The 19,600-nt window shown below is 43.6% G+C and overlaps 1 protein-coding gene across 7 annotated transcripts in view; it reads right to left on the reverse strand.

The window, feature by feature from the left end:
• The window catches only part of ZBTB46 (zinc finger and BTB domain containing 46), a 58,380-nt gene that overhangs the window by 32,392 nt on the left and 6,388 nt on the right, over window positions 1-19,600 (reverse strand). For 5 of the 7 annotated variants that reach the window (XM_084538193.1, XM_084538188.1, XM_084538190.1 and 2 more), the window contains exons 2-4: window positions 18,755-18,882; window positions 16,846-16,984; window positions 8,359-9,328 (exon numbers count right to left, since the gene is read on the reverse strand). In XM_084538193.1, the coding sequence (XP_084394319.1) occupies window positions 8,359-9,328; window positions 16,846-16,899 (1,024 nt within the window). In that variant the 5' untranslated portion in view covers window positions 16,900-16,984; window positions 18,755-18,882. Of the gene's footprint in view, window positions 1-8,358; window positions 9,329-14,917; window positions 15,056-16,845; window positions 16,985-18,754; window positions 18,883-19,600 lie in introns of those variants that run through there. The other 2 variants (XM_084538187.1, XM_084538192.1) reach the window with 2 other exon arrangements.

The raw sequence follows: 19,600 nt of genomic DNA on the forward strand, positions 1-19,600 counted from the left end.
TTTAATTTTTATTTTTTCCTACAATATTCACTTTTCTTATTACCCACTCAAATTCTGAAGACTGTTTTTTTTCCCCTGTGGGCTGTGTCAACAAAAGGAGCTCCTGGCCCCGAACGCCGCTGCTTGGTGTCACTGTCACCGCCTGCAGGTGACCTCGACTCAACTGTCTGTAGGGCCACGAGGTCAGCCTGGCCACTGCACTGACCGAAGCACCTAGACACAACAGAGCACCCACCTCCAAAGACGACAGAAATGGTTAAATTGGATGAGTTACTTCTTTTTGAAGTTATTGGATTGAAGTGGTCTGAGCAGGAGAGAATGGCCAACGCAAAAATGTCTTAAACTACTGTTGTATCCCCAAAATATGCAGAGAATCGTGCACTAACTTCACACAGGCTATCACTTCAAAAATACTACGCCTGACTGTAAGCTTAACCTCTTTTTTTCAAGAGTCAGAACTTAGTACAAGACCTGATACTATTTTCTGTTGCTCTTCAGTACGGAGAAGTAGTGAAGCGCAGGCTGACAGCACAGACATGAAGAGACAGAAGCACAACAGTCACGTACCACATCCAACATGAATGCTAGTACCCATGAAACGTCAAAAAAGGTAAAATCTGAGACCAATGCAGCAAAGTAAGTTTTCATTTCATTCTGATGCGGCATCCAAACAGCGAATCCCCACCGTGTGTGAACGCAAAAGCAGCACTTCAAATGCGAAAGTCCTGAACAGAGATGATCACAAAGAGCTAAAATTCTGAAAGCTTCACTTCTTACCACTTCCAAGTTCAGTAAAGAAACGAGAGTAAAATAAGTAAATATATAAATGAATAAATGTATTTATTTTTGGATAAGAAATATCTGTGAAGCTGAGCCTACGTTAGCCCTGGCACAAGGCACAAAACACAGGGAGAAGGGCACTGCAGAGAGGGAAGTGCCTCTGATCTCCAGGGTTAAGCAGATTAGCAGAGCTGGGGCTGTTACCATAGGGAAGAGGAAGAGGAGGAGGAGGAGGAGGAGGAGGGTGGCTCTGGAGCCTGGGGAACGCAGGGCGGGGAAAGGAAACGGACACAGAGCTTTGAGCTAAAGCTGGGTTAGGGTGGAACCATTTTAAAGCCAGGGTGTAGCCACGGCTAAGTGTCTGGGTTTAAAAGCAATGATTTTCATTTCCAGCCTTCAAAATAACCCGACCTCACCCTTTAATAACGGGAACTCAGAATAGTTATTCCTGCAAGGACCGCATCCTAATAATTGCGTTAGCCTCTTGCTGCGGTGATGGGCAGGACCTGAATTCTTCACCGAGCACCCTCCACGACCCTTGTGCAAAACCCAGCAGACGGACACAGAGGTTTGGTTGCTTTGTTTTTGTTGTTTTTTTGTTTTTTTTTTTTGTTTTTTGCATTTTGCTGCAAGCAGCAGCTGCTTCCAGAAGGCAAACTGCTGGCTTTCCGTGCCGGCAGACAGCACCGAGGACAGTCTGGAAACCTGGGCAGCTCCGGCAGCCAGCAGAATGCAGAACAGGGGCTAAGCTGATTTCGGCACTGAGAAAGAATTCTGGGGGTGGCATTAGGGCAGAAATCCCCAACCCCTGCAGGCCTGGCACCACCGACTGCCGTGGCATACAGCATGGAATTGCTTTGTGATTAAGAACATCATTAAAACCCTCTCAACAGTAGAATATCTTGCACTGTGACTACAACTTCTCGTAAAGCAGGTGGAAAAATGCACTAAGTGACTTTGTTTTCCAAGGTGGCGAGCTATTTGGGATTTACTCATGCTTATCCTCAAAAATACTCAACGCTTCTACAATAATCTGAACATTTGGATTCAAAACACCTGCCTTAATTAAAAGGCGATCTTTTCCAAAACTGAGCACCAAACAATGAACTAACAGCAGGAAGCTATTAAAGTTCAAGCCCATTTTTAAACATCAGACATCAATTTGACAACTAAATCATCAACCACCCTAGTTTTCATTCATTGCTGTAACAATATATTTGCTTTTGTCGTGTCCCCCCCCCAAAAAAAAAAAAAAAAAAAAAATCTACAACTCGCCAATAAAATCTTGTTTTAGGTAAGATCTAAAGGATCTCAAGAAACACCAAGGACGTGAGCAGGGCGTTGCTTTCTAATGTCAGTGTGCAAAAGTGGAGAATGGCTGGACAGGAGGGAGCTCAGTTAAGTAAGGTTTATCCATCTCCAGGAGGAACAGGAGGGTAGGAAATTGGAAATAAATTCATGTACTGCGCCTCAGTGCTCAGCAGGTACTCCCAACACAGACATGTTCTCATCGAATCCTGCTCCCTCGTCACTTCAGCCTCTCTCAGATGCTCCCACGGATGTTCGCTGGGTTGTCCCTTACTGCACCAAATGCAAGTTTTTCCTTCTCAGAATTTGTTCTCCATCCTGTGGTCCCTCTTCCCGCTCCTTATTCCTTCTTCTCATACAACTGCTGCCGCTCCTTCCCCTTCTGTATCTCCGTCTGTGTCAGCACCCACCTTCGTGCCAAAGAGCTCTGTCCCAGACTGCAAAGCCCCGGCCTTTCTGAATTCATTCATGCTACATTTTCCTTATGCCTTCATTAACATTCAGTACTAGCCTGCGCATCTTCTTTCTTCCTCTTTTTAATACCAGCTCTTGAGGACAGCAATTTGATTGTTTATAAAGTTACACGTAAAGCCACAATGATTCCGTTTTTGCAAAACGCAAATCTTGAATTCCTTAAACATCCAAATCCTGAACACAAACACTACGTTCTGTTTTTTTCCCCCCTTCTCAATATTTAAGACCTTTATTCCACCACATGGACCAAAACGCTTGCCAAATACCACAATAAAAACAATGCAATTTCCACTGTTTGAAAAATAAATAAATAAAAAAGCAAGGAAACGAGGAGACTGGGGTTAAGAAATGGATTTGCAGCAACTTAAGTTTCCTGAGCAGCATCTATTGAAACCAGATTTCACTGTGCAGTAGCTGCATCTACAGAAACCACCAAACAGCTGACGATTCCCGAAACGCTGGGCTGGCTGCATCTGCTGGCTATACGGCTACGTACACACGGCTTGTCTCACTTTTGGCACTCATCACAAAGCTGTTTGCACGCTCCAGTCACCGCTGTCCTCTTCTCAAGAGGTCTGCCCTTCTCTCTCTAGGAAGAGGCATGCAAACACACCAGCCCACAACCAACACCCCGGCTCAAGAAAGTGATTTGGTGCTGGTTTTGTGTTTGTTTGTCTTTTTAAGAAGTGTTTGGATCGCGAAAAGAATGTGATAAATACACAGATGCTTACAACGCACACAAACCTGTAGCCAGGACTCGAAGCGTGGCGTCATTCTGAATACAGCAAAAGCAAAAATAATTACCCAGTTCTGCTTCGGCTGTCATCACTGCCCCATTAGCATGTCTACACATTTTTGGCAGGCAAGCAGCTTCCTGCCTTGATTGAGTATCCCCTGATGTCCTAAAGCAATCGAAGGAATTCCTGGTCCTCGCTGCAGCAGACGCCTTCCACTGACGTTGACAAAAATCTGTGGTTTCTCTCTGAAGATGATGCGACAAGATGAGGATTTGAAGATTTGCACGGAAAAGATTTGAAGATTTGCACCCAGAAGCTTGCTGAGAAAAAGATTTTTTTTTTTTGCAAGCATAAATAATTCCATAGGAGACCCCCTAAGCATTCAGACAGGCGCTGAGGCCTCACCTGCACCGAGTTGGCTGAGCCGACCTCTCTCCTCTCTCCGAAGCCTCCCGAAATGCTTCTGATCTACACGATCCGACCGCTCAGCATCTGGGCTCGCCAACAGCTCCCGCAATCGTAACTCACTCCCAAGGAACCAAGAGAGGAAAAAGGGATGGGAAAAAGCTTACGACACCAGCTGTCTCCAATCTGCGCGGGGAGCCAGTAGCACGACTCGTGGCGCTGCAATCAGGTTGCGTCATCCAAAAACACGCCCGAAATTCTCCTCGCCACGAGGGAGGAAACCTGTGCAAATCGGAGGATTTTGAAGGGAAATATTGAAGTAACCTGGAGCTCCACAAGGGAGGACACAGTGCAGTCCTGTCCGTCCTTCCCGTGAGGATTGTAACGTAAATCCTGAAGCTCCTCTTGCAGAAGACAACAATTTCACTACGTGTCACCAAAATGAAGCCGAAAGATCCTGAGCTATAATGTCTTTATAAATGACTGTTCTGTTTTGAAAATAATTGGCTTCATTTCACAGTCAATTGGCATCCAAAAAAAAAAAGAGATTGCTTGCAGCTTTCGGGTGCAAACACTCTGAAGATGTGTGGGAGTATTTCCTTAGAAATAAATTCCTGAATCATAACTACTATGCTTGAACTAACGCATTAATAAAACCATCAATAAACTCTTCAAAAGCCCCCACCCCCAAGTGACACGGTTCTCCATTATATGGAGAAGCAAAACCAGCAATGTTTTGCTAGCGTAACAGCTCTTCTAGTGAGGATAACCACCCTTGTTGGTGAGAGCCTTTATAATATCATCCCATCCTGCAGGGAAGGCCCTCAAAATGTACAGCCCTGTATGAGCTTCGTCCACAAGTGTTAGCTGAGCAGCAACCCAAGGAAAATGAAGGTGCTCAAGACATGTGACTACTTCAGAATTTCATTAAAACCTCTGGTATTGCAACCAACAAACAGCAATATGTTTCTTTAGAAACTCTACGAAGTTCCAGAAAAAAAAAAAAAAAAAGGTTAGAATAAAATGCAGACCTGTTATTTTCGCAAGTCTGCGGAGGAAATTCTTCTTGGCTCAGTTATGAAGAAGCGTATTATTTATAAAAGCCCATCCTTGCGTTTACTTTGGAGAACTGCTGTTCCAAGTTAATGCGGCTTGGCGAGGAAGACATACATCTGAACGTTTCATATAAGGAATGACAGAGCGACATCCTGAACAACCCAAACAGGATGAGAAAGAGAAACCCTCATGTGTTCCGTGACTCAACGGAGAACCCAAATTAATGAATTGGCAGCAGCGTGAAAAGAGGGCCCTCATCAAGCTGGGAGCCCGACTGACACCACCCTGCAGAAACAGAGAGCTTAATCCCATCCTCCATCTAGCATCCTGACCTAGTGGGGATTCTTTTGCAGATCTTGTTGGATCGTTCTGCCTTGGAGAAGGAAGATATGCTCTTCGTGACAGACATCAGGAATCTTGTTTCGGTAGCTCCTTCCATGATGCTAGATTACCATTAACAGGATTACTCCAGGCACTCCTTTTTGTGTTAATCTGTAGCGTAATCAAATTCAAAGCCTTTAAGCGTCATCCCACCAGCAACTGGGAGAGAATCAACTGATTTGAAAAGAATTTTACTGTCCTTTTAGTTAAAAAAGAAAATCTATGCCTGTTTTAGGCCCCACTACGTCACGTCACACACACAGCTCAATGCACCTTTCTTGAATCAAGAAGTTTCCCACCAAAAGAAGCACCACCACAAAATGAAAACGAGCTGCCAGTTGTTTCAATTCAATGCCCAGCGAGCTTCCTTGAAACACAACAGATTAAGTACTCCCATATAATTGCCTTTCTCCCCCAAATCACTGAATTTAAAAGGTTATACCAGTTGTTTCCAGACACGCCTTCCAAAATGCTGCATGCAAAAAAGGCCAAATGATTACCTGGAACAGTTTCAGGAGGAGGACACTAACACTGAAGTTTTAGGATGGGCTCTCCTGAATCAGCTTTATATTATGCGAACAGAAGCATTTGCCAACAGTACCCAAATTATCCCCTAATCAGGGCTTTCAGACTTAGCAAGCAGCATCTTAAAATAACCGATTAGATCAGAAAAGTTAATGAGTTTCAGAGAACAGAGTTCTAGGTAACTTTTTTTTTTCCAGCATATTCATGAAGGAACACTGAGCCATTTCCTCAGAGGGCACCTTTTCATCTCGGCCATGAACACTTCTAAACGAGGGAGGGAACAAAAAGCCCAGACCATGAAGTCTGTTTTAAAGAATGAAGCCTGACACTACCCAATTCAAAGACAACTTTAAGCTGAAACGTAAAGAATGAAGCCCTCAACCACATCCCAAATACTCACTACAAAGTGCATTCTCTTTCACACTAGACAATCAACATTTCTTTGTGTATTGGAGCTACGTTTGCAGCACCCCCAGGCTCCTCCTGAACTCCAGCAGGGAAGGGAAGCACCCGGGGCACCCCTGCATAACCCAGCAGAACCCTGCAGCTTCACAGCTGGAGAGCGAGCACTTCGCAAGAGGGTTGCTTCCACCTGCTGGAGATGGGAAACATTAATGCGAGACCACGAGACCCCACTGCTCGTGGGGAGAGACCCATGCTTTGGGGTAGTAGCAGGGATGCTTCTCTTCTTCTCCGTGCACTGGACGAGAAGCAATCCCACCTGCGAGGCCCACGGTGACCTCCCAAAACCACACGCCAAGGGACACAAGCACACAAGGCTCACTGCTCCCAAACACCTGAGTGCAAACTAAAACCGAACGCGCACAGATCTGAGATCTGCCTACATCACACCCCAAAAGTCGCTCCCTAAAAATCAGGGGAATCAACCCAAGGCACATGCAAGGCTCCCCCTGTACCGCAGGGGTGTCGGAGCACCACAAGTGCTGCTGTTTGGTTCTTTTTGCTCTGCTAGGGCTGGTGGAACACGAAAACACCTCACCCAGCCTCCACCGTTCACTAGGAACACCTCTTTCATCAGGAAATGTGTTTAAGACAAGATTTGCAATAAATAATTTGGTTGCATCTGCAGCACTGAGTCGACACTAGAAGCCATCTTCTCATCTGCAAACAGCTGTAAAGAAAAGGGCCACCTCTATTTAATTCCCTAAAAATTGGGAATTAAGCGATGTAGCCATCGCTCAGCCTCCCGTAACACAATCTCTTCCATTTGGCACTCTTTTCAAAAGCATAAAGACCTTCTATTTATAGGCGGTTGGCTAAGATCAGTGCTACATTTCTGCTTCTGCAGTCACCACAACACGTGTGGTTTGCCTCATATACCTGTCCAAAACCCGCACACCTCGTAGACAGCACAAGTGGTGGAGTGGTTTTTATGGGATGCTACGAAAAACCTGTGCCAATAGCATCCTAAGCAGCCCAGGGTGAGACTTCACCAACAACAATTCTAGAGCACAAGCGTTGTAAAGCCAAGATTTATGATAAATCACTGTTATCTTAAGTTATCTCACATTTTTTCTTCTAACTGAAGTTGTTTAGATTTTATCATCAGCCAATTAGAATAATTACATGCAAGCCGACTGCAGTAGATAACTGTAAAATGTAATGCATCCGAAGATATTTGTCGAGTTACCCATCCATTTAAATACCAATGAAAGCCATATTTAAACATCAGTCTGCAAGCAACTTAAACATCCTTTTTCAGCCCATAAAGGCTCCTCAGACTTTCAGTACTGCTTACACACTTATTTCATCCCAATCTGACACCAGAATCTCACACACCCTTCTCCTGGCTGGCTCGGAGTCTGGTGTGCAGGGAATGAGGCTAACTCACATCACAGACTAAATTCTTCAGCCTGAGGGGGTACCACACCACGCTCACTTCAAGTCCTTAGGAAAAAAAATAAATTCACACCAAACCCCCTACATCACCAGCCTTCCTGGATCTATTTATTGCACACAACTAGCGAATCAAAAAGCACAGTCATCTTCATTTGGAGACAAAAATAACTACCAAAAGGTTCAGAAGAAGTCAGGAAAACATCTCCCTCCCTGGCTATAATTTTTTTAAAAAGCAGCCACTCAGACTACAAATAATCACACACCAAAATACATTTTTAAGCTTTGGAAATACCTCAAAAAACTGAATCCTGAAAGTTACCGGCCACCCATCCTGCTACTACCAGCAACAAGCTCTGGTGGCTTCCCTACACATCAGAGTGACACCTGAGCATCACAGAGTACTGAACCTCGTACCATTAAGAGTCACTAAATCACACCTCTGCGTGGCTAATTACACCCTCAATATACATGCAAGGAAAATTCCTCAACGTTGACACGAAGCGATGAGCTTTACAGACCTGTCAAAATAAATTCTAATCTTTCATCTCATTAATTCCCATGATTATAACGGGGTTTGGGGGCGATGTAAGCTGATCTACATTCAAGGCCGAAAAAGAATTACCACCTTTTTTCACAGAAGAAGCAGCACGGCTGCAACACGGGCTCCTGGCTGAGCTGCACAGCGCCTGAGAATCGCTGGCAACGCAGGTTTTCACATTTCTCACACTCCGGCAAGCTAATACATCTCAGAGACTGATAAGATCATACCATAAACAGATATAATTAACTCAGCATTTCCCATGTCAGCGACGGAAGCGGAAGAGTGACTTACTTGGGTCTCGACTGCTGTACGGCCACCCTGAGGCAGGTAAAAAAGACGGCATCGGGGAACTTGTCCTGCTGTCATCCTCCACTTGCTGCGTAATGTGACGCACAGTTTCTTTATTTTTCCTGTTCTTTCTGCGCCCCGTGGGCTGCCAGCCATCCCCTACTCCTTGTTCCGAGAAAGTGTTCTGTATTGCACTATCCTTGGCAGAATGGAGTTCGCTCCCTCCGTAATGCGAGGGCGAAACCTGCTCCTCTTTGATACGTAAAGACCCGTAGCCCATGTCGCTAGACCAAAGGGACTGGGATGAAATGTCTTCGTGGCTGTCTGTTTTTGGTTCTTGATCCTCTTTTCCGTAACTGCTCCCTCCTTCGTGGCAGCTGGCGATCGCTGAGTCTCCAGAAGAGTTGGCTGGACTCGTTCGTCGGGCTAACCAGGGCGATATACTCCTGCCAGCCACCACCGCCGAAATCAAAGCATCCGTGCTGCTGCTGGAGGGGGCTCCCAGTTCATAATCGACGAGGTCGTCCGAGGCATCGGACTTTATGCTGATGTCGAGAGCTGCTTTGATGAAGTTGTGACAGGCTTGTACGATATCCGTCATCTGCAGGTAGCTGGCAGCTGACATCACCTCGATGACGTTCCTGCTGGTCAGCGCGAGGTGCGCCGAGTACATGAAGTCAATGATTGCTTTAAAGCCCTGTGCAGTTACAATGTCTAAGTGGGTGACCGTGGCCTGGTCGGAGGTTTTCTGTACCTGGCAGTACAGCGTTTTGAAGTAGCGACTGCTCCCGAGCAGAACGTTTTTGTGAGCCTTAAATATCTTGCCCTCCACTATAATGCAAACGTCACAGAGGATGCCGTGCTGTCTCTGCTCGTTGAGCTCACGAAGCAGATGCCGGTAGTGCGAAGTAATCTCCATATCTTCCTTTCGGTTATTCATTTGGAAATCTTTGTGTTTCCTCTTCCACAAGTCCTGTAAGGGGAAGGAAACGACTGGATTACAACACCCAAAACAAACTCACAGACATGCTTTTCTGAGACTCAATGAGACCAACCCCACATTGCACCAAATTAAATAACAGGTTCCTCTTGAAAGAATCCCACAAAATACAACTGCCTAGAAAGATGCTACATGTATTACACAATGAAGCATGGTTTTTGTTTTTTTTTACCAGACTTCAAGTAATTTACATTAAAAGAGACTAGATTTGAAGCTCAGTCTCCAGCATCTCACAGCATCCCAGAGAAATGTTTCTTTAAATCACTGCAGACTTGTAAGAAAACCTGTCTGGAGTTACTCGGGTAAAACAGCTGCCAGTTTTCACTGTTTGGGTTCAGTAAAGTTTGGTTTTGACAGAAGTACTACACTTGAAACCACGCTGATGGATACAAACTATTGAAGAGCACTCTGAAACACAATTTCCTCAAGGGAAAAAGCATTATGCGTAGCACACTGAATAGCTGAAATCCTCAAACAGCAGAAGCCAATTGAAACCAGCTATTTCCCTTGCTATATTGCCGTTGAGGGGCTATAAATACTGTTTTCAAGCCAGAAGAGCAATAGACAAATCCAAGACCACAGATCACAAAATCTCAAGTCCCCACCCAAACTAACTGGCGACGGATCAGAACTATGAAATTAATGTTATTTGAAGCTTAACTACTTATAGGCACAGCATTTTTAACTTCGCAATAAAACACGTTATTTCCTTGGCTTTATATCTCCAAGTTTACCCCACAGCCACCCTAAAGCATTGGGTAAAGAATTCTAATAAATCACCTAAAGGGTCATTTTTAGCAAGGATACTTTTATGCCCAGAATAACAAGGCATCCATCAAGCTGATACGAATTCTTAGGACTTTTGATCACCTTCCATAACATTTGACAGCGTGCTCAAAAAAAAATGACAAGTTAGTGCTAGCAGCAAGACAGACACTTGTGTCGTGTAACTTACATCCAAAGTGATCTTCCTTTGATATTTCAAACCAGGGAAAAGAGAAGCCTTAAATCTGGATAGGTTAACAGTAATCAATAGCACTATATTTTCAGACTGAATTTTATTCTCCCTGCAAAGCAGAAGTAAGAGAAGCGATACATCAACACGGACTAGTGCTCACGGGCTTTCGGCACAGCTTTAAGTCTCTCCTATGATGCAGTTTGGTCGGTTCCCTGTTCAGCATCTCTCAGGAGCTCCTTTGTCCTTCTTCTCCCAAGGTAGTGCTCGGCTGATACCCCGTATGCCAGCTCAGCCCCCTGGCTCACAGCATCCCCATGTTGGCCAAGGGAGGAGGCTGCCAGTGCCCAACAACCCCACCAAGTCCTCACCACACCAATGCCGTGCTCACCTTTCCTGCCACAACTTCACAAATCCCTTTGCCTAATTTCTGGCATTTCACCTCGCTTATAGCAGCTCCTTGGAGCTTGTCGTCAAGATTTATATCCCACGTCACAGTGGTTTAACTGTCCAACTAATTAAGAGTGCCAAGCTGCCATACGGTGTGAAGGATAACTGGAACTACTCCCTCCTTTCAAAAGCTTACGTTTGTTCCAATAAAAGGAGTTCTAACTGTAAAGCTGATGTGGGGGCCTACATCTCAAGATACAGCTGTAAAATTGGTATGTGCTGACAAGACCAGATTTGGAGTGCAATTATGGGCAGGCACACACATCGGAGGCCTGCATTCGGGATTCTGGTGGTTCCAGATAAAAACAAAAACCACCGTGAGAACAAAACGCTGAGGTCTCCCAGGCTTAAAAGCACACATGGTTAAATATAAGCTCTGTCAGTAAGGAGGCTGCTGCGAGCTCGAAGCAACTTCTGAGCACGCCTCGAGTTCAAGCACACGCTCGGGCCCATCTGTTCGAGTCGCCTCGCAGCACGGGGCCGGCCTAGGACAGCCACAACTCCGAGCTTATTGACACGTGCAAACGGGTTCCCAGTGCTGTGGGGCACAGCTACGTAACGCCCGTGCCCCCTTCCCTACTCTGTGCTATTAATACCCCCCCCCAGAAGCGGAACAGCTACAGCTTCGCCGACACCGTTGGTTATAAAGCCGCCCCTAGGCCCACAGACCATACGGCGCCCAGGACCTCTCCTGCAGGGGATCCACCTGATGATTACACAACTTCTGCCTGCACAGGCTTCCTCGGCCTGCACGAACCCAGCTGTCTCCTCGGCAGTGTCAGAAATGTTAATTTGCCAGAGCAGCTGGGCCCTAACCATTGAAAAACATTCGCTTTCCCCAAAGAGGAAGGACCATCTTCCTTCCTGCAGCGCAAACAGGCTGAACTGGTGTTTATGTATTTCAGCTCTCTGCAGCTTTTCTACAGAATTAAGCACAAAGAAGCTTACCCTTTTTATTTGAAGGGGAAGAGGTCAATAGCAGCGTAGCTCTACGCTATGTGAATAGCGCTACCCACGTAATGCTGAAATCCGTCTGGGGACTTCAGTCAAGGTCTGACACAAAAGCCACCTCCACCTCAATAAATGAAAATAGTCAAGCAAGAAACAGTTGGGGAGCAAGAACCAGAACTGATATTTGAAATGGCCTTTGGAAAGGCCTGAAAAGATCCTGTTAGACCCAGCCAGAACAGAAACTCCCTAATCCACGCTCTGAAGGTGGCTGCCACCGCTCCCCAGCATCTTCAGTTTTGAGAGAACCACTGATTAGGGCTGAACGACAGTTCAGTTTTGTCCTTATTCCAGAAACCACTACTGCATCTACTTTTAGGAGCTGAAGAGTCAGCTTAGTCCCCTCAGGAAATACGAATTGCCACACAGCATAAAGTGAGTTGTCCGTCACCAGTTCTGTCTTCAACAGCTGCTGTATCCACATGATTCAGGGGAAGACGCAAGAGATCTCACAGCATACAATTAAGAAATGATCAGAAGGTTTTAGATCTGGCATTTCCTTCTGTTCTTCCTTTACAGGTATCAAAATCCATGCTCCGAGTCAGCATCTCCCTGGAATTGGTTGAAAAAAAGAATTGTTTCCTGCAAGGATAATTTTCCCTTCCTCAATTTAATACAGATTAGCGTCAGGAGTATTCGTCAATGTGGTCATCTGCTTTTGTGGGTTTATGCAACAGCAGCTTTTCCTGGATTCCTTCTTGAATGTCTTTCAGCTAGACATTACACTGATTCCTTGAGACTTCATTTATTTACTCTTTTGTATATTTATTCAGCTTAGTTCAGTGTATGGTTGGGTTCCCCTCAGCGTTGATAACAGCCTGCTCTAGATGCACCTCAGTCTTTGTTTAAGCTGCCTATGCCAGAAAACTGGCTTACAGTATTTGTTCTCTTTCTCCCTTTGGTTCATACTGGATCAGTTTGAGAAGCAGACAGCCACTAACCCGGTGCTTCTTATGGACGAAGCACTTGCTAGGCTGTTTATGAAATAGCTTCTCTCTGACTTAATTTCCTATCAAGAGGTTTTTAAATCTGTGCAAGATTCCTTGCTGGCTTCCCTCCCACCCACCAGGCTCTTGACAGCAGACACCCTCCAGGCACGCCGGGAGCAGACAGAAGCGTGTCACTGCGGCAGCATCACGCCGTCCCCGTGCCCTACCTGCCCACGCGTCCAAGGGCACGGGGGACAGGCGCAGAAGGTGGGTAGGTGCCTTCTGGACCAGAAAGCCAAACCAGCTGACATGCTAAAATAGAACGAATATAATAAAACAAGTGAAAATAATGAGAGCATACGTTCCTCTGTGCAAAGGGAAGACAACTTATATTTTTACATCCTTTTGAAGCAGGGTAAGTATAAAAAGAGAGAGGGAGGTGAACAAAGACAGCCACCACAAAGAGCAGCATCCCTTCCCCTGACAGGTGGCCACGTCACAGCATTTTCCAGCATGCAGAGAAAGGGATACTCGTGTCTCCAAGCTAATCAATAAGTTAACATCTACCAAGCCAGCAATCGTTACTGTAGATGTCTTGATCTTCCCCCGCCTAAAGGTCTGCCACCTTATACACATCGCTCCACATTCGACATTTGTCACAGCGTTGTACCTTTTAAACGAGAGGTCTTTGGGGGAGAAAATTAAATATGCCTCAAATTCAGAGGAATTAATTAGTTTTCTGTCTACCCATGTCAAACCAGAACACCCGTTTAATGTCAAGGATCTCTAGGGAACTAATCCAAGTTAAATTTAAGGCAATTTGCTAGTAGTTAAAAATTCAGGAAGCTTCAAAACCCTGTGCTCTTGTATTCCAATTTCACATGCTGTTTTGTAGCCTGTTGTTGGATGTTTGTTCCCCCCCCCACCCCCTCATCCCCTTTTTCCTGGTAAAAATAATTATCACTCAGGTCTTTTTCCATATTCTGAAGGATTTCAAAGCTGAACACCTCCTCAAATTCTTTTGGCCTTGGCCTCTGATGACAGCACATGGCCACAACACAGTTTTCCAAGAAGTCAATGAACCATAAAAGCTCATCTGTAGATTTTCCACAAGCTGTAGGATATCAGGTTTTCTCCATAAATCAGTTCACAGATAGTACAGTAATTGAATTCCATTACTTTTCAAAAAAAATAAAAAATAAATCCCTAAACAAACAACATGTGCACACAACAGCAAAAAAAAAAGAACAAAACGTGAGCAAATTTAATCATCACCTTCATGCAAACTTGTGTCAAGCTACAGCACAGCTTTTTGTTTTTCCATGCTGTCAAAAACCTGGTCTTAAAGTAAGCATTAATAATTTATATAAACTTTAACCCCAGCTAGAACGAACCTAGTTCTGCAAATATATCATTTATGAAAGCTGTTTATTTTACACTATCAGCGCCGTTGTTTGAACATGAAAATATCACCTGATGGCATAATAGCAGTCTAAATAAACAAGATATTCACCTAATGTGAATTTCGCCTACGGAGAAAAGAAGAACCAGTAATACTTACAGAGCCAATCTCTCAGCATGCATACCCACAGTAATTCCTCTAGCCAAAATCTCAATGCCAGTAAAATTAAGGGGTTCAAATCAGTCGCACCTAAACTCAGTAAATTATTTGAATTCTGACAAAAAGCCACAGCCAAGAAATGCAGTACACAGATGTAAGCCTCTACCGTACCGTCCCCTGGGAAATCGTGGGGACAAAAATAAACTCCAAAGTGCTTCATTCCCTTCACTCAGAAGGAAAGCTGCAACTGCAGAAACTGGACTACAGTTTTTCTGATCAGCTGGAAGTCCTGAACAAGAGAAAAACACTTTTTGCTATCTCGCAAAATATAAGCTAACCTAAAAACTGAACTACATGACACTTATTTTGTCATAATTTTCTAAGCTGAAGTTGCTGCACTTAATGCTAAGGCCTCCCGTGAGCGAGCACCAGCACTCCCAGCAGTGCGCTGCTCCATCAGCCACGCTGCGCTCCCTGGAGAAAACAGGCCAACTGGAATTTAACCAAAAATGTGTTGTTTCCTCCCCCATCTCCCTCCAGAGAAAAGGAAAAACAGATCAAGGAAGAACTTAAATTCACTCCAACAGTTCATTATACCAAAAAAAAAAAAAAAAAAAAAAAAAAAAAAAAAAAGGAAAACAAACAAAACACAAACACACCCCATTTCTCTGCTTCCCCCATGTCCTTTCCATGTCTCCACTCCCAAGACATTCCAGCATTTTTTAAATTCCTCTATGAAGGCGCCCTGTAAGGTGAGATTGGGCTTGGAGCTCCTCCTTCCACAAGGCACAGAGCGTGTACGAGTTTCACTTTTACCTAGTTAAAGACAACAGAAATAGGAAGGATTCCTCCTCTGTATGTGCCCTATGCCGGAGGGGAAAAAAGAAAAAAAAGGAAACCACAACGTAACCTTAGCAACTGAAAAGGACAGTACCTATACTTAGATTATTCTCCTAAATGAGAGAGAAAGCAGAAGAATCAGGATATTAATGGATGTCAACTCCCTGCAAAGACACCACTCACGAGTCTTTTCAAATAGATCTCTCCACAGCTAAACTTTCTCACCAGTGGATTTGTGGAAGAAGGACACACAATTCTAAACAAGTGTTAATCTCTTTAGACTGGATACCCCAAAACTGCATTTGTGGTTTATTCAGTGTATTAACAGCTTATGAACAGTTGTCACAAAACAAATTCTCCTATTCTATTTCAATTCAAGAAGCCAGTTTTTCTTTGTTTAAGTTGGTGGCTCCAGCCACAGCTCTGAATTCAAAGAGCCATAGATATTTGTACACAGACCAAACCAGGCCCCTGGCCCAAGGAGGTTACTCACAACTCGTGGCTTCATGAAAGCAGCGTATCACTTTTCCCTTGTGAATGGGGTTAACAACATTTAATTATAGCCAAGCAGTGAACGTTCATCCTTATGGGTTAGGAATCGCATGAAGAAATAAGTCCCATCATTCAGGTGGAGAAAGACTGCAGAATTACAGCAAATGCAAGAATTTGAGGCATACGGTTTTCAGTGAACCTGAAAACAAAAACCCAAAATACACCCCCACACACCTAGTTGCGTTTTTATTAACAGACTTGAGAGGGACCCTCAATTCTTATTGACTGTAGGACCAAAAAATAAATAAATAAGCCGCCTTCCTCCCAATATTTAATTAACATTTGCCTGAAGGGGGTTCACTAAAATGTCTCTAATTTCAAGCCAATGCCATGCCACCTTCAACAACAGCACAACAGCGTTTCTACTCAGCATCCCTGTTGTAGTTACTCTCCAGAAAGCAGCAGCAGGGAAGCATTACACCTCCAGTAGCCCTAACGCTGGCAGAGCTCATTTCACTGCTGCTTGTCAGTGCAGGTGAAGGGATTTCACCCCCATCGGTCCCAATCAGATTTAGTCAGGAAATACAGTTAAGTCTAACACAATATCGTCAGGTTGTAACCGCCTCCACTGTGGAAATACATAGATGAAAATATGATTAGAAGGAAGGCCAATTTCAGCAAGAATAAGGGCACTCAAGAACTCCGCATGCTTCCAGTCTTTCACCCTCCTGCTAAAGCTTTGCTTCTGCAGCCTAAACAAGGACCACGAGCAAAACCTAATGCCCGTAAGCAGAACATTAAATAACAGAGCTGTCATTAAACATTTCACAACTTTCAGCCAGTGACTTGGCTTTGAGCTGCCAAGCATCCACCTGAAGCTACTGGTCCAGATAAAGCCTGCTGAAGCCGCAGACTACAAAACCGTAGCAAGATGACGAGGCTTCTTCTGAAGGCATCTTCGAAAAATTCAGATATTAATCATCGTTAACTGACAGCGTGTGAAGAATTTCACAAGAAAACCAGGTTTGAAAGTGAAATCTAGGAGAAAACTGTTAGCCTCCACAGTTTGGAGGGAGAGCAATTAGAAATCAGAATTAGTGGAGAAAAACAAACAAAACCACCAGAGATGCAGTTTTTGCTGGAGCGTTCTTCGATTAATAATTAGGGAAAAGATTTGTAGTGATCTTGTTAGAGAAAACATGCAAACTTCAATTAAGGAAAAAAAAAACGAAGAAAAAACACAATTATTTCTTACCAGTAACAAACTGGGTTCCAGGTCTGGTGCTTCTCCTACAACAGCTGAGGACATCAACAGTCCTAGGGCAGCACAGGCAGTGCACTTTTCTTGACCTTCTGATAGCACTGGTAGGAACTCTTGTAGAAGAAAGGCAGAGCTATGATAAAAGACAAAAACAGAAGTTATTAACATTAAACAACAAGATTTCTGAACAGCAGAACGATACGGTTTTAAGTCCTTTCCCTGCAAACTCACAGATATAACGCACCTATTTATGATCTAATGAATGATGTTGACTCAAAGCATATCAATACACTACAGGTAATTAAAGCCAGATTATCTTTTTGCAAGAGCATCATCAAGAGTTACTTCTTCAAAGTACGGCAAAAAAAAATGTCTAATTTTGGATACAAAAACTTCAAACAGATCCTTGAAACAACAGTGCTTCCTGTTTGGTAGCTTTTCAAAACATTCTCGCTTTAATGACTTTTTAAAGAGACATTTGTGGCCTGAAGGACACTAATTCACCTTATCTGACCTATATAAGGCTGAGGCTAAAAAATTACCGGTACAATTTCTTTAGAAAAATTATATTTGCGATGGAATATTCAAGAGAATTTCCTCTTGAGACATCAAATTGCCAGTTTCTACTGGCCAATGCCATTCTAGGTTAAGAGACTGCACAATCCCAAGACTTTTTCCTGTGTAAAATATAAGAGTCTAGGTGTACTGAGGCACATTCAGAGATAGACTTCTGAAATAAAACATTAACATTTGTGATTATAAGGCAGAGAAACCAGGAATAATTCATCTACACAAAGGCTTTGCCTGGTGAGGATGCATCCACTGCATGTTCTTAATACACCTTTTTTTCTTATATGAAAAAGAGAGGATTGTCTGCAGAATACACTCACTACACCTGCAGCATTTAACTTCAGCTAAAGCTTCTGACTCTAGTTTATTCCAAACTTTATACTGTTTATATACTATTAGCTATTACAGTGAAGTATTTTCCATCTCTGTATTTCAGATGCATCTTCAACAGATACAGCCTAGCTCTTTTAGTGAAAATATGTTATAAATCAATAGTGTTGACTTCACGACTGACCCTCTCTAACAACAGATTGTGAAAGCAAACATCAAAAGATACAAACGAGGAAGCTTTTCCAGTATAAACTAATATCATTATAAATGGTGAAATAGCATATCTAATAAACAAATGAAGTAAAAAATGAAAATCCAAGCGTTTTTATGGCAACAAGCTTAACTGTGAAAATCTTGAAAACAAATACAACCCAATTCAAGCAAATAACATCGACTTTGTTCTCAATTTCTATTTCCGACTGCCAAGTCTTGCCTTTCTCTAATTCTGATTGCTTCTCTGCAGTGATTGTGTTGGCTAGCTCTTTTTAGTCCTATTATTTAGGCAGTTTAAAAAAAACAAAAGGAGGGGAGGGGGTCGGAGGGGCACGACCAACACAAATACATGGGAAATTACTTGGTTAGAACAGTGTAAAATTAATATCTACTTTCACGTAGTCTTGGAACTGTTACTTTTAAGGCTCTCATTTCCACCCTTGTCCCAGAGTCGCAGAATAAGCCAGAACAGCCTGGTGAGACTGGGAAAGTTGAGACCTAGCCTATTTTGTACTGCTCTTCAGTTTTTCCGTGTCTCATCAAAACGGACAAAACCCAAGTGATTGTCATTACCAGAGGCACCCTTACCATAAGGTAGGAGCAGGAGAACAGCCCATAGGCGTTTCTTCAGCTTTTGCAGTGGGGTAACATTTCTAAGCAAGCCTTTGTAATCAACGTTAAGTCAAATTTTATTAAAGAACTGGAAGCCTTAACGACAACGTAATCTCCAGCTCCTCTTTCCCTTTCCATGACCGCATCATAGAAATATCTTTAGATGCTCAGAACTTACCAATATTTGACAGCGTTTTCTGTTAGCAAAAACACATGCCACGATGTTTCACAGCTGAGCAGTGCATGATTTAATGATCAGAGGAACATGGGCTCTGGTAACAAGCTCCAAGAGTTTCTTCAGATGTTCTGTGTTTGGGAACGGAAAGAACAGGAGGGGAAAAGTGAAAATCTGCACTAATACAAAAACTTCATTGTCACTTAATGAGAAGGAACAGTTAACAGAACTGAGCATTTACAATACCCTTTCCCATCCCAAACAGTACATATTCTGAAATATTTCCAGAACTGAGCAAAGGGAAAATGACTTAAGACCTTGTAATAAGTTAAAGGAAGAGTTTAACATGAAAACTGAGGACACTGAAAAAACCATGCACCCAGACCACAGTGCTTTGAGGAAGTCTCTGCAAAAACCAGTACTTGTTAACATTGCTTGAAGATGTATTATAACAATGGCCTAAGTTCTAATTAGCATCACAAAGACCTCATTAATGTTTACATGACACCTGCAATCCGCACACTTTACATGGGGTTACCACTAACCTAACCTCGCGGTTACACCGATACCCACCACCATTGCAAAAAAAACAGAGAATTTGCCCAAGGTTACAGAAAAACGAAGTGTCTGCATCGTACAAAACTACCAAATTTTAGCTCTATCCCTGTCCAACTCCACTGAATCACCGCCTGCAAAGCCAGTGCCACGCTCACGTGACGGAGCAGCCGTACTCTGTACCTGTGTGCGTGCCGCTTGTTCCTCTTTGCGAATATTTATAAATTCTAAAGAAAACTCACCAAGACGTACAAAAAAGCCACAAGTGCCCAGGAAAAGGGCACTTTTTCTACG

This window comes from Aythya ferina, assembly GCF_964211825.1.
Source record: "Aythya ferina genome assembly, chromosome: 16".
NCBI lineage: Eukaryota > Metazoa > Chordata > Aves > Anseriformes > Anatidae > Aythya > Aythya ferina.